The sequence below is a fragment of the Anser anser genome, assembly GCF_964211835.1.
Source record: "Anser anser genome assembly, chromosome: 18".
Lineage (NCBI taxonomy): Eukaryota > Metazoa > Chordata > Aves > Anseriformes > Anatidae > Anser > Anser anser.
This window is the reverse complement of record NC_139739.1, coordinates 3,002,781-3,018,397: the sequence shown is the minus strand read 5'-3', so window position 1 is coordinate 3,018,397 and position 15,617 is coordinate 3,002,781. Positions and strand designations below refer to the sequence as shown.

Below are 15,617 nucleotides of genomic sequence, written 5' to 3'. Positions count from 1 at the left end.
TGTCGATGCATTTATAAGATCACTTCTAACACAGGCAAGGTCTTAGAGTTTCATGTACGTCAAGTGAGTGAATTTTAAGTGTCAGGAAGAGAGTAGAAGTCTGCAACCCATAGACTGGACGGAAAAAGAATACAAAAACAGTAGTGGGGTTTTAAAGTTGATTGACTTCATCTTAACGAGGGTAGTTCAAACTTCACATAACACAAAAGCTGAGGAAGGAATTGTATGAGAAACAGCCCTGTGGGAAGTGCCAGCTAGGTACTCTGCCCCGCTGCCGTGGGCGGAAGATAAACAGCTTGCTTCTACTATCAAGTACTTCTAGTACAATTCAGTTAGAAATCAGAATTATAGAGCCTATAGGCAAAATTTTATTTAGAGTTTTTACTATTAAGAAAACACTGAAAGGTAAAGTTAAAAAATACACTTAGTGTCATGCATGCACCTTGAGAACTATTTGCCAGATCTTGTTTGTTCACTTACTTTTACCCTTATCACCTTCCTCTGGTGGGATGCAGAGGCTGGACAATACCTTTCGTTAGGTCTCTGCCAACCCTCACATCTTTGCATTTAGCTGCGAGGGCCCCCCAGCTTTGGAATTCACTCCCTCGCCAGAATGAAACAGCCTGAATCCACTGACCTTCAGGGTTCACTCAGGGCTCATCTTTTTATCCAGGCACTAGGAAGGCAGAAGTAGGGGAAGGAGGAACTATTTGGGGGCAATAACAATATGCCAGGCTTATGTTCAAATACCAAAGCTTGCCTTTATTTTATGTCAGATGTATAGGTGGGCAATCTTTTTCACATCTGTAGAAATCAAAATGAAATTCAAGAGCCAAAATAGAGAACAACCCCAGATGCATACAAACAAATCTACTCTGAGAGCTCCAGCGGCAGCTGACAATAAACTTTACCCAGATTGGAAGAACACAATCCTCCCTAACAGTAAAATTACATGTTTAGCTCTTTGGAGAGCACACCTGGCATATCCTTGTTTTTTCCTCTGCAATCTCAGGATGTATCATACATTAGAGAAAAGGAACACCAGGGGAAGAATTTCAGGCTTGAACACAGCAGGTTTCAAGTACAAGAACCCATTTTGCAGCTGGGTTACCTTGGGAGGTCCAGCTTTGATTCGAACCAATTCTGCTGGCTGCTGAGACCACAAATTACTGTACTACTTCATCTCCAGACCCGCTCAGCATAACTGCCACACTCCCTATTATACAATTAGGGCTGCTTTGCTACTGTTCTGTGATGGCAGAAAATTTTTTTGACTGTCACCGGTCCTATACTAATCGGTAAGTATTAGCTCATTTGTTTTTCTGCACATAAATCCAAATCACCAACAAGGCAGAACTGAGCAGATATTTTCTTCTCACTGTTATGCAATGTTCAGGCAAATTAATCTCATGTAAAAAGACTGTAAATGCTTCCAAAGATTTCATATCAAAAAAATAGTTGTGAAGAGTAGTATAGCAGGGTGCCTTGACTTTACGTCAAAATATACCATTTTGGGTAGAAAAATGCAATATGGCAAACTACCCACCGACTTAAAGCAGCCAGAAACAATTATACCTACCTGAAGCTATGGGAGAAATTGCAGTCTTGAGGTTCAGAAACAGAATTGCCCTTTTCTCCATGTGCACTCACACACTCCTGGAGATTTCTACTTAACTGCATTTGAGGAGACTTTCAGCATTCTGTTATACACATACCATGCTACCACAAACAGAAAATGCAAACATCTTACCGTGCACTGGTACAAACTTGCATTTTATTAAAAGTTTAAAGATTTGCTAGAAAGTCTCCTATTCAAGTCCTAACGAGGATGAGCTCTGCATAGCATATGTATCTGATTAACCACAATACAACATAAGATGACTGCTGTTCAGACAGAAGAGACAACATCTTTCCAAACTGAGTTCTCCCTCTGAGTTACAAGAATGGAAACAGCCAAAAAACTCAGAGATACAAATTATCTTTTGCTAATAGATCACAGGTGGACCTTTCTGCTTCTAGACATGCAAGTAACAGCTCATAATGGTTAAAATATATATACTTGAAAGCAATTTTCTAAGTTTCATTATATTTTTCCCTCATTCATCTTATTTTGTGCCATTTCAGAGTGCCTCCAATCACAGTAACCAAACTGTTCAGCTAGGCTTTGTACATCTGCCAGCCACAGACATGCAAGCTGACTGCTTAACAGCAAACAAGTGGAAGCACATATCATCAGCTAATCAAAACATCAGAAATGTAGAAATCATCTTATATCACAGCTTTTATAGACCACTGCATCTCAAAAGTTGCCCTACACATACACGGATCACCTAATCCACCACATACGATAAGCACATCCTTCTCTGGGCAAGCGACAGTACTGCTGGACGAGACCCACAAAAGCATGATTTCCTCCAGAGCCTGCAGCAGAACATAAGGTTCTGGAGTTTCATCAGCAAACGACTCGAATCCAAAGGCAAACTACTCAGTCTCGTCCTAGTGATGGAAGATGGCAGACTGTGACACTTGTTATTTCAAGCAGCAAACGTCAGGATAATGAGACTAAAGGTTTCAGATCGGTTACTCAGGCAGGTGTCGATGCTATTTTGATCTCGCCGGAATACAATGCGCACAGCAATGATGGATCAGCATATCCACATAAGGTATATATTGCGTGCCAGCTATCCTTGATAGATACATGTAAGAAGTGGAACTGTAAATAAAATTAAATCATGTTATCCTGCCGAGTGTCAAATAGGAAAGACTGCTCATGCATTTCACTCCTCTCACTTAAAATACACATAAATCGCATTTCCAACCTTCTCTCACTCTAGTGGCATTTACACCCAAGCGTGTGAAATTCCTTTACAACAACATTTCAGACTAATAATTCATGCTCATTTCAGTTAAAAAAAAAAGAATAGAACATGAATGTCCTATACGAGATTACTGATCTACAAATCCTAACATTTTAATCCCCCAGAGCAGCCAGTAGTCAATGACTCAGAAGAGAACAGAAATATAAAACCAATTCAGCCAACTGACTGTGAAATGGAGAATTCCACTGATCCCATGCAGGAACCATCCAAAGCTTGTGTATCAGATAAGTTTGATCTTATTTTTGTCCACATACTAATTGATCAAAAATATCCTTAAAAAAGCACCAGTACACCTATTCTTCCTTCTCCAGCGGTGAACTCCAGCTACAGTATTAGGATGATAGCAGCAGTTGATAGGAAACAGAAACTGGCTAGTCAAGCCTGGCTGCTGAAACTATTTTAAGCTCATCACACCAAACTGAAGCTCCTTCACCCTCCAAAGCGTTAGTGTATGATGGTCAGGAAAGCGACTCCAAAACTCCTACTGTGGCTTCGTATTTATTCCTCTCCCATCTTCACACAGTTCTGAAGTCCAAAAATGTATTATCTTAACTGCCAGATCTGCAAAACTCCAGCTGAAAAATGGAGAGTGATGGTCCTGTAACTTCTTCACGTCCAGCACATGTTCTAAAACTGCTATTTATTGGACTGCTTTGAAAACACTTACAAGGAAAGGTAGTTTATTTTCAGTGGTCATCTGTGAGGATTGAACACCTATACATACATTCATGCTGTGTATGCGCATGCACAAGCATTTGAGCAAAGCCATTTTTGGGTCTCAGCAAAATACACCTGTAAGCTGGCCTGTCCATACACCTTGTGTATGACCGCAGAAGGGACAGGTACACAGCCAAAGCCCTCACATCTTCAAGGCCTCAACAACAATTCCTGATGACTTCCAGGAAGAGGAACAGGAAGACTGACTTTGGACCACATCTAAAAAAAACACATCTTGAAGAAAAGCAAGCCAACAAGTGAAAAAAAAAAAAAACTGATCACGAGATCTGATTACCTTGAGGAGTCTCTGAACTCCTACATCAAGACCAAAGACTACTTCCCAAAAGTCAGAATCATGCTAGGATGCTTCAGTGAAAGCATCTAGCTAGCTGGATATGGGGGGGAGCACCAGGTGGCAGCTCTCCAGACTTTGGACACCAAAACAATAGGGAAGCCAATGACGATGTGAGCTGAGACTTGGATGTTGAAACGTCTGAGGTGGAGTTGCCTCATTACAGAATCCTGAATAGTGAGCTATCAGGAAGAAACAGATATTACATCTTGTTGTTACAGACACTGAGAAACAAGGTAACTCTACAGGTAACTTCCAGGTCCACAAGTTTTCCAAAGCCACCCTCAAGATGACGGCAGAATCCTGAGCAAAAGGGAAAGCACACCCAATGACCCCATGGCTTCACTCAAACTTGACTAAAGAACAGGTGCTTAATTTGAGGATGGTGGAGAACTAAGGCTCACAGATGGTGCTCAGAGCACAGATGGTGCTCAACGCCTTCAGCTTCAGAGTCCCTGCAGCCATACACACCAACAGGGACACAACAACTGGTAGGCCAGTGCGGAGACAAAGCTTGCCTGTGAGATGCCAGAGCCAGCGCTCCGTGCAGACCTGAGAACAAGTCGCACTGCCTCTGGTTCCTGACCACTCCCTAGTTTCAGAGAAGAGCTGATGGCTTCTTCCAAAAGAAGTTCTTGAAGCTTCTACCACCTGTCCTTTAGGAGCAGCAGGCTAAAACCAATGCACACAGAGAGATCAGTTTTCTCAGATATGATTTTCCACAGTAGATGTGTCCTTCGAATTACTCCTCCAAGAGGAGCATCAGGTGAAGAAACATACTGACCAAAGTAGCAACAGCCGTCAACAACAACAAAAAAGCCAACTCACTGCCGAGCCCAGCCGAGAAGCCGAAAGGAGGTCAGAAAAACAGAGGCTCTTAACACAGCAGGAAAAAAAAAAAAACAGCAGGGAAACAAACAAAGAGATGGTATCTTAATGTCTGCATTATTTTTTTAAACAAGAAACTAGACTGAGCATCCAGTGCTAAACAGAGAAACAGCTAGGCTTAATAACCAAAGAAAAAAATATTCCCATACAACATCATGGTACGACCAAGTAACGCTTACTGTAATTACTACTGAGTACCTATTAAGCACTCCTCGTTCAGAGTTCAACACATAAAACTGTTTTATTACAGCAGAAGTGGCTCCTATTTGCTCTTAGAGTAAGAGGATATGCCCTTGTCTTCTACCACAAACCCTATTTCCTTCTTTCTCCCTCTCCTTAAGTTACATTGGGGTGGCTTGAAGTTGTTAACATCCAGTTATTAAATAATTGGGACTCAGTTCACCAGACTGAGGTGTTCCAGCTGAAAGTGAGCAATTGTTCTTTCACAAAATTAATTTTCGATCCTTCAGATATAATCAGTTACACAGTCAAAATTTCCAAAAAGTGCCAAAGGACATTAATCTAAACTATAGATTGAGAGACTGATTAAGTACATCATTTTAGCATTTCTCTCTTAGACCCTGTCATTTTTATGAGAAAAAAAAAAAACACCTTACAGGAGTCACTTATTAAAACACCAAATCCTTTATGACTGGATATTAACAAAATGCAACCTCAAAAAGACTCTAATAATACCACATTTTAATGAGACGCTATTAAATATTTATAAAGCAGTAACATTCAGAAGAGATACAATTATCATGGGAAAAGACAAGCACCATTTGACTTTCCACCTGTAATGCAGAAACCAATTCAGAAGTCAAAAACTGAAGGGACATCGTTCTGTCATTACAACATGAAATGGAAGCAAGAACATTTGAATTTTATTCCTAAATTTTATCACTGGCTTATTTTTGATTGCGTAGAACCACACTGGATACACCTAAATTTTATAGAACTCATTATCTGCTTGTTTATAGGTGGGAAATAATCATTGCCCTTCTCAGAGGTGCTGACAGTCTGACTAAATGCAATACATTTGAGATCATCAAGAGATATCACATACAAGTGCAAAGCATAACAGTTATTTTATAAAAAACATTTATTAATCGTCAAGATTTGGCTGTAACTTACTTAATTCCCAGTCCATCCTTATTTCTGAAGATAAGGGGAACTCTGAGAGCTTCTCTTTGCACATACTCAAAAGTAAAATCTGTGGGGATAAGGAATTAAAAAGAATCCAAAATCAATTACAATGGCATCGGCACCTCACGTTGCATTCTCTCGAAACGCTCCCCATTTTTCTTTGCTCACCAAAGGCCTCTACCATCACTTAAAGAAAAATATAAAGAGAACGCATATTTTAGGTCCGAACCGGAAACCAAATGACAGACAATACTCTCCCAGCTGCTCTCTATTTTTCCTGTTCACTGATGCATATAAAACAGAATCCAGTCAGTTTGTAAACTAAGCTCTGGCGTGAAACACCCAGGTTGTAACGAAATGCCAAATTAACAGTTAAAAAATAATCCTAACTAAATTACTGTGGATGAGCCTAGTACTTTTAGGGCAAATAAGCAGTTTAAACTTCAGTTTCTACATTATACGTTTCAAGCTTTCACATTTTTATTTAGGGGAAAAGAAAGTTGTGAGCATTATCTGAGCACAGCACAAAGCTCTGATTCTGTGAACACGTTGTCTTCTTATGCCAGGGTTATTATTGCTTTCCACAGATGACATTTTCATAATTAATCAGAAACCTAACTGCAGGAGCCATTGTACGGAAATCTTATACAGCTGCTGGCACTTGGGGAGGTGGGGAAATTGAATAGTTTTGGTGGGGCAGTCACAGGGTAGCACCCAAGCAAACTGGAAATTAAACACAAGTTTGGTATGTTAACGCTGATCAGCATCACCTTGTTGCTTTGCACAGACGTGGCCTTTCCTGGGGATTTCTTTATGCTGTAGTCTGATACAATAGCGGTGACTCAGGGATTAGGAAGTTACAAGGCAGGGATTTGGGTGAGCAGTGCCTGCAAAACCCCACACTCCACTTAGAGCATTCGGTCACAGAAAGGAAAGGAATTTTACAGCGGCCACACTGTTTTTCTTCCTTTCTTACAGGAAAATGACTTTTAAAGACATTCAAAACGGAAAACAATCCTTGAATCTTCAGCAAGTAAACTATGGCACTGCCAAAGCCATGCTACATTTCATGTCTTGGAGTCAGGTACACCCAAGTGGTTTAACTTCTCCAAATTCAGCCACCAGCCTGTGCGCTACCTGGGAGAGTACAAGAACAGGCTCGAGTTTGTGTATCGGTGATGCTTCTCTACTAGAAAGACTCAGAACAGAAAAAGCAGAGGGAACAGAGGCTCAGCTCCCATGCCTACACGTGGATTACCCTCTCTTTTTACAACCTTTTCCTCCCTGCATTCAGTTCACGATTATGACAAGAGCAGATGTAATATTCCTACCTAGAGTTACCGAAGCAGAGCACTCTGATTACCCCTTTGCAAAAACATTACAGAAACTTTATTTCAACTAGTCTGCAAATAAGTGTAATTAATACCCCATTTAACTAAGATACCAATTAAATATTTCTGTAGTAGATAAGTCTTCATTTCTAGTATGTATTCACCTTAAAACCAGTCTGCTTTTAGTTAAGCAAATAAATAAACCACAAGCTTCTTTATTTTTAAGGACACTCATTCAAGACAAAGTCAACAAACATCAGGAACAACAACAGCAGAAGAAGCAGAGAGAGATACATGGCCCAGCAGCCCAGAGAACAAGTAGGTATGACAAACTGCATTCAAGCCCCAAAACCACACCACTGCTTTGCAGCGTCATGAAGAAAAACTTCAACCCACAATCCTGGCAGGAAAAAAAAAAAAATCAAAGAAGAGTTATCATTAAAATAAAAACAAAACCATGGAAATGAAAATAAATATCACTCAACCAACTCCATGTGTTCATATAACCTGACTTTTTTCTTACCAAACATTGTCACTGTCCTAAATTCAATTCAACTTCTAGATGTATAGAAATATAAACCAACAGTAAAAATAAAACCAGAGCAAATATGAAGGCAGACCCATTCTTCGTAATGCCCCAACAAAGCATTTAAATCCCTCCTGGGGTTGAACAAAGCAGACACAGACCACAACAAAATAACAAAAGACACTCATTTATTTCCAAGTTCCACAGAAAGTGGAAAGCTACCCAAAGATTTTCGGGCTGCTGAGCCAGGGAAGCTGTGGATTCTATTAGAGCTGGCATGTAGCAGTGACAACCACTGGAGTGTTGGGAAAGTGAGGGAAGAACGCAATCATTTTCTGGAAAATTAATTAACATTTCTGAGCTATAAAAAAATAGGTGTTTGTGTTTTGTTTAGAGGAAGGTGGTGGTGGCGTGGCGGGGTCAGAGTTGAGCTTATCTCCTAAACAAACACCTTCCTAACTAAGATAGCTATTTAATTTCTCCACCACATTAACTTTCCTAAAAGGAGCTTAGGAAGCTCGCTCCAAAATAACTCTAGGGGAGCGAGGGGACGTTTTCTCCCCCCAGATTTTCGGCTCCGCTCCCAAACCGAGGGCTCGGAGGGGGGGACCAGCAGCCCCTCAGCCGCATCCCCGGGGCGGGCAGCGCTCGGCGGGGGGGGGGTCCGGGCTGCAGCCCCGGGCAGCGGGGACAGGAGGGGGCCGGGGCCGTACCTCGGCCGTCCATGGCTCGCACGAAGTCCCCGCCGTACGCCCGGCTCCGCAGCTTCTCCTCCAGGTCGAAGCTCCTGGCGCTGACGATCTCCTCCACGTCCGAGAGGTCCTCGTCGTACCTCCTCCTGCCCAGGGCTCGCTGCAAGACACAAAGAGGGGGGGGGGAGCGCTCGGAACCGGGGGGGGGGAACACGGGAACCGAGCCCCCCCCCTCCGTGCTCCCCCCCGGCTTTGGGGCGCTCAGCACCTTCTCCATCCCCGGCACAGGTGCGGGCTGCGGGGGCGCTGCTGCTGGCGGTGCCGGTGTTGTTGCGCCGCACGTGGGTAAGGGAAGACCCCGGGGGATGGGGGGGGCTCGGGGGGGTCGTCCCGGAGCCCGGCGCTCAGGTTGGGGTATTTCCATAATCCCGGGGTTTCCATAGCCACGCCGGAAGGCGCGGTTTCAAAGCAGGGCGCATTATGCAACGCTGCGAGCCGGCTGCTCCCCCCCTGCTCAGCCCAAAGCCCGGGGGGCAAGGCACTGCACACCCCCCCCCCCCCCCCCCCCAGGTGGGTTTCTGGGTCCAACGACCCCTGCCCATGGGAGCCCCAAATAATCCCAATCCCCCCCCCCCCGGGCGCAGCGCCCCCTCCGCAAACAATCCCGCAAAATCCCTGAAAAGGCGCAGAAAGGAGAGAGGCAGCAGGCGGCTACACACCAGTCTTCTTCCAGGGTCTTTCTCTGCCTCCATTTTTTGGGGGGGGAGTCTCATCACTTAATTGTCAACAGTTCCTCTCCCGCATTTTTGCTTTTTTTTTTTTTTTGGCCCAAACTGGGAGGAGGGCAAACAAAAGCCGGCCGGGGCTCTCCCGAAGTTTGGTCATTTTGCACCAGCACTTTTTTTTTTTTTTTTTTTTTGAGGCGGGAGGGGGGAGAAAGAGGGCGGGGAGGGGGCGGCGATGTGCCCTGCCAGCGCCTCGGCATCCAGTCCCAGGAGCTGCGGCTGCCGGGGTGGGCAGGCTTCGCAATGGGGCCGGGGCACCGGGAGGGGGGTCCTGGAGCACCGGGAGGGGGTCCTGGGGGTCCCGAGGCGGGGGGGGGGGAGTTGAGGAGTTCCCCCGCAGTGCCCCCGGGCTGCTGTCGGAAAGGGCAGCCCCGATGTGGGCGCTCTGGGAGCCGAGCCCCAAAACACACGCGGTCGCACGGCGGGTGGGGGCGTCCCCCCCCCCGGTGTGGCCGCTGGGGTGCTGCCGGTTCCTGGCATTGTCGGAGCCTTTCCTCTCCCGAGCGCCGGTTCCCGTCCCTGCGGTGACGCGGAGCAAATACCGGGACCATCTGATGGCAAGAGCAGGGCCAGGCTGCGCGTTCCGAACAGCCTCCAGGCTTGGAAGCGTTGCTCACCTCTGCCGCGACATCCCTCGCCTCCCCAGAGGGAACATGAAAGAGCCCCTGCACCCAGGGCCAGGGGCTGGAGGCTCGGACGGGGCTCCTCCGCTCGCTTTGGGCGGGTGGCGTTCGTGAGAGCGGCGTTAGGAGCTTGTGAGAGCGACGTGAGGAGTTAAACGTGTTCCTTCTACCTTCGGTACGGTCCTGGCTCGGTGTCACCTCACCTGGGCCAGCAAAAGCAACCAGTCTCTGATGTAGCCAGTCCAGATCCCAGCAGCAAGTTTCAAATGTGGAGCAGTTCCGTGGGGACCGAGCTTTTCCTTAAAATGGGACATTTCACTATCCCTGTCTGCTTCTACTCGACAGGAGCATGCTCATCCAGCACCCGGTCACCCCTTGCCTACCTAATCAATGACATTCTAGGTACTATATCAATGTTTTAAATATTGTCATAAAACGCATTAAAACTCAACTTTGCGGGCCTTGCAGGTCATCTCTTTTGGAAAAACCCCTATTTTAATGAGCTGTGACACGTGGATAAAGGCAGGACTTGTCTCGTGGATGGAGTTCTAACTCGACGTTTAAGGTAGTGAGTTTCTCTTTCTGCATCTGCCAACAGCTGTTTGCAGAATCTTGAAAAATCATGTAATCTTTCTCTAACATCTCCCTATTTGCAGATGATTGAACTTTATTATTATATAGAAGTGTTGTATAGGTTATATATTGAAGTGTGGGTTCCAGATGTCTGTTAAACCCAGAGCGTTATTAATCCATAATCCTGAAAAGATGTATGCATATGCTGACCTTTCAGCTAAGATTACTCAAACTTAAAATTAAATGCACGTGTACATCTGTACGGTTGAGGCCAGAGTACTTGTACAAGATAAATGGATGTTACGAGAGAATCATCAGACAAAAAAACACATCATCCATCCAGTCTACAAAAGTCCGCCAGGAAAGACAGAACAGAGACATAAAAGAAAATCAGCTCATTTTTCTAAATCTTCTTTGGGGATGCAAACAATCTGAGACTCTTGGTGTCTCAAGCAAAGCCTCCGAGGACTGTATAAATCACAGATGCCTGGAAACCCTAGTGCACGTTATTGAAATATGGAAGTAAATATGTCTCAGAAATATCTATAGACCTCCAAACACAGAAAACACGGTTTTAACCTTGTTTTAAGACAGAAGTGATTCCAGCTAAACTCCAATTCATTTTACCTTTGAAAACACCACTGTAATCATTTTGTGTATTAATACCAAAACACCGAGACCCAAACTTAAAAGAACTGGGGGAGAAAGGGAGGGGGAGGTGGTAGGATGTGGGTGATAAGAATATCCGCAGCTGCATTAGATAGGATAAAAACATTTAAAAGCATTATTAAAGCTGTGTGCCGCAGGACATAGGTTAACTGCTTGCAGCTGAGGGCTGGGAGCGGCTTTTCCTCCGAGTAACTCACGCTGCGGATTTCCACCAGGGGGTTCTGCTCCCCGCCAGGCAGCGCTCGGGACCGGGCTGCTGCGAGGTAGGCTTGCTTCACTGTCAAAAACACAGAAAAAGCTGCGTGCGCTCATGCTGTGAGAAGGGAGCGGTGATCCTTAAGAAAAGGGTTAGCCTGAACGGCATTAAGATAAAATCTGAAAACGCCTTTTTGCTGGGTGTTAATGTACCTTAAGTTATTTCCGTTCCAGTCATGTCTCACAGCGTTTAAAATGCTTAAATAAGAGCTCCGGTGTTGTGCTTGGGAAGGGTTTGTGAAGAAAAGGGTTAATTTCACCCCTCCTGAGCTTTCAAAAAAATTTATATCCCATTGGATAGAATGGACTGAAATAAACTTCTAAATGTTTTTAGAACATCTCTCATTATGTAAAACCTACCATCCTATAGCTTACTTTAGAGTTTAGATGCAAGAGTAGATATTTAACCTTTTCTTGATTAAGGAAATTAGAAATGATTATATAATTTTCTAGGCAGGATGAAGACTTCTATCTGCAGAAACTAAACTTTGTTTTATGTTAGATGAGGTTTGCAGAGAAGTTTGCCTTAACATCCCTGGTGCTTTGGACTACTAACAATCCTCTCAATTTGCTTTTCACAACTGCTACGTCTGATGAGTTATTTTTAATGCAGATCTACCATAATTTGCATTCTGTGATAACCTGATTTGGTGCTGGTACAATAACAGGAACAAATGCAGTGATGATTTGCATGTGAAGCTCTCAGTATGGCTTAGAGAAAGAGCAATGCAGAGGGTAGCACCTCTGCATGCTCCATACGTACAAATAGTGTTGTACGGTACTCTGAGCACCTTTTCTTCTTACCAGTCCTCCTACAGAAAATAGAGAAGTGCATTTCTAGCAGAATGTTTCATGAGTATCCTTGTGACAGTGTTCGGATTTCTCAAGCCTCTTTGGAAAGAAATTTGGATTTCTGCCACCTCTGCTAGTGTTCATGCATAAATGATCCAGAGAATGGGTTGATGTTACCTCTAATTAGGGCCAATAGCAGCTTGTTGCTGAAGGGGCCAGCTCCCTCCTCCTGCCTGCATCTCCCTCATTAGGTCTAGCATTCCTGCAGCCCCGGGGTAAGTCAGTTCAGTGACTGGATCCAACAGAAAACTACCCCATCAAGAAAAAAATACACTTCTTGTTATGTTTTTTCACTGAACCTCTTGCTCTGTAGCCATTTGATTGGTGTAGTCTACAGGATGGAGAGAAGAGTGGAGTGAGATGAAGGAAGGTTGCAGGACTACGCCCTTTTGGTGGCCTTCTGTAATTACACTAATCAGTGGCAACATCAAACCACAGCTTTGAACTCCACCATGATTTCATCCCCTGAATCATTTCTAAGTTAATTGAGCATGACTGACTCTTTGTTTCAGCTAGCTCTAGAGTGCAGAGGTGTGTGTAACAATGAGTAAATAGGGTTGGAAATAAAAGAATTTATCCCATTTAGTTTGTAGCTCAGAATGGAAAATTGTAAAATGGGTAAAGGAAGAAAATGGGTACACTGTTACAGTCCTAAGGTTTTAATTGTAGAAGGTGGCTTGTTCCTTAATTTATTCTAAGAAGTGATTTATTTATTTTTGCTAGTGTGAAAGGAAATTATGCTTGTTTTAAAGCTGCAACGGTGGAGTTTGTGAGCTTAAAATTAGATGCTTTTGGCTTGGAAAGGGAGATGAGATGCAATTTATTTACTGGCTGGGTCTGAGTCAGTAGGTCCTTTTTGGTACTGTTTCCTTGAAGGAAATATGAATCTAGCAATATAACAAACCACAATACTGTTAAATTCCAAAGCCCTTCCCGATAAACGGGAATAGGAGTGATGGACAGAAACAGTGAGTTCAAAGCACTTTTATGCATCTCTTAGGTCACAGGTAAAGTAAGCTGGATTTGCGGTATGAAAAGCTTCCCATTTTCTAATCTTTAATCATACTGTGAATGCTAAAAGTGGCACAGCAGACTCAAGAAAGCAGTCATTTGGTTGTAATGCAGGGGAACACCATCACTTCAACAGAACCTAATCAGTAGAGCAGTCTATTTTAATACACTTATTTTGGACTGTTGAAATCCTTCTCACCTGCACGTCTCTTGCAGGCTTTCCTATAATTTCCAGAGTATTGAATCAGATATAGAGCTGCTGTAGTAATGACGAATTCAAAAATTCTATTTATACCCAGTTCTACTTTGATAGTTATTTAATTAAGGCTATTGAGTCTCCCTTTAAAACAACTAAAACTTCTGCACCAATACTATAAATACAAATACGTTCCTTTTTAGATAAATCTGATTTTAAGGAACAGATCAAGACCTAGGCGTTACTTATGCAGCGTTAGTAACACATGATGTTATAGTTCAACTCTGATTTTGTGCAGGGAAAAACCAGCACACAATCAATCTTGCTGTGCATACACAGTATTTCTATAGTTTACAAACAGCAATGCAGAACAGTTTTAAATGTATGATTCCACAGAAACTAAGTGACAGACCCTTAAGGAAACTTTGCTTGGGATGAGGCGGAAATGTTTACATTCCTGGTTTCTGATGGTAACCGTTTTCCCAAGTACAATGAATGTAGTGAGAAAATCACAGCATCATTGTTCCTCCTTGCTTTGCAATCTGGTGCTCAGGCACGGCCTGGAGCATTGATGGGAGATACTGAAAATGTTCTGATTGTTGTGAGGCAACACCTGTGTTGGGGGGGGTTGTTGTTTGTTTTAAGAATTAAAACACATTAAGCAGAGTAGTATTTTATAATGCTATCTTAGGCTGCCTTTCACGCAAATGAATGCTGTGGAGTAGTTCTGTCACGCCCAAAAGAGAAAGAAGGTAGCAAGCAGTACCTGGAGTCACTTACACAACAGTGAAAGCTTTTATGGTAACTCTGTAAGTCAAACTTGGCCTTCTACAGAAGTCTTTCAATGCCTCTGTCAGTAAAAATCTAACCAGAAGTTGTTTTCAACAACAGAAAAAAATATTTCCTGAGAAAAGAATGAGATCAAATCTACTGCACTAGGAAACAGTAGTTTCAAGGAGTATATCCGAGTACTTCAAATTAAGATTTTTTTCTTGTCTGCTTCAACTATTTTTTTTAAAGAATACCACGTAAATGACATGTAAAGCACTGTGACCTACATTGGTGTTGATTCTGTCATCATCCTTAGATACTCTAGACACAAGTAAATGAACACTATTGCAAAGCAGAGAGATGTTGAGGGGAACAAAGCAAAAATATTCCAGACTATGCCACAAACTTCCTAATTCTAAGTAAGGCAGAAAACTTCCACACCATAGAAAATAACCAATTCTTTTGATTTCTAATAGAACAGGTATTGCGGTGATTCAGCTTGATGTGACCATCCATTTGCCTTATCCAGTATTATTTCTATTCCTAGAATCATAAATTTCCTTACTAGACTTCATTAGTAACTCATTTCTCTAACATCCCTCAGTTCTGACCAACAAGCTTGTCATGGCACAAGCACTGCCTTAAGCCTCACCTTTTCAGAAATCATCTTTGGGACTGGGCCACGTATTTGCTATGGAGTTCTGCTCTGTACCTCAAACTTCCCTCTGTAAAATACAGGACAAAAAAAAAGTTTTAATACTGTTGCATGAATGTGGCAATTCAAAATCTCGTAACACTGACATATCTGTGTTGAAATGTTCTGCCTAATAAACGAGTGTTTGAACTGCTTGCTGATAAACAAGTCTGTCAGGAGCACTGGGCCTACAAAATGTCTCTCAGAACTTGAACTTTGTGACAAACGTCTAGGTGTATCAGCTTTAAATGAAGCGAGGGTGAATGTTCAGAGGGGTTTGGCTCCAGAGGATGGATATAGATTGTGCTCAAGCTTTTGGGGAAGGGAGGCTAGTGCGTGAGGTAGCTGAGGAAGGGCTGGGTGGCTGCGTTCTGAGGGGGGGCGGCAGCTGCCCCGTCCCTTTTTCTGTCCTGTGTGGATTCACCAGCAACGAGCGGAGGGGGCTGTAAGAAACTCCCTCACAAACTACAGCTCCCCGGGAACTAAGCTCTCGTTACCGAATTAAACGGCAACCTGCTCGGCGGGGCTTCGCCCTCAGGGGCCCGCTGAGGGGCGGCCGTGCCGGGTCCTCTCCTCACCTCAGCGGCGGGCAGCGGCCGCCTCCGAGCCGCCCTCGGGCCGCCGGGAAGCGGGCGCGGAGCCGCGGGGCGGTGGCGG

General features: G+C 43.8%; 1 protein-coding gene across 17 annotated transcripts in view; it reads right to left on the bottom strand.

Moving 5' to 3' along the window:
* Positions 1-15,007, bottom strand: part of KDM2B (lysine demethylase 2B) — a 110,314-nt gene extending 95,307 nt beyond the window's left edge. For 2 of the 17 annotated variants that reach the window (XM_083804269.1, XM_083804270.1), the window contains exons 1-3: positions 9,251-9,420; positions 8,553-8,691; positions 5,971-6,049 (exon numbers count right to left, since the gene is read on the bottom strand). In XM_083804269.1, the coding sequence (XP_083660395.1) occupies positions 5,971-6,049; positions 8,553-8,691; positions 9,251-9,304 (272 nt within the window). In that variant the 5' untranslated portion in view covers positions 9,305-9,420. Of the gene's footprint in view, positions 1-5,970; positions 6,050-8,552; positions 8,692-8,799; positions 9,085-9,250; positions 9,422-14,918 lie in introns of those variants that run through there. The other 15 variants (XM_083804272.1, XM_083804283.1, XM_083804290.1 and 12 more) reach the window with 10 other exon arrangements.
* Between the last annotated feature and the right edge of the window lie 610 nt (positions 15,008-15,617).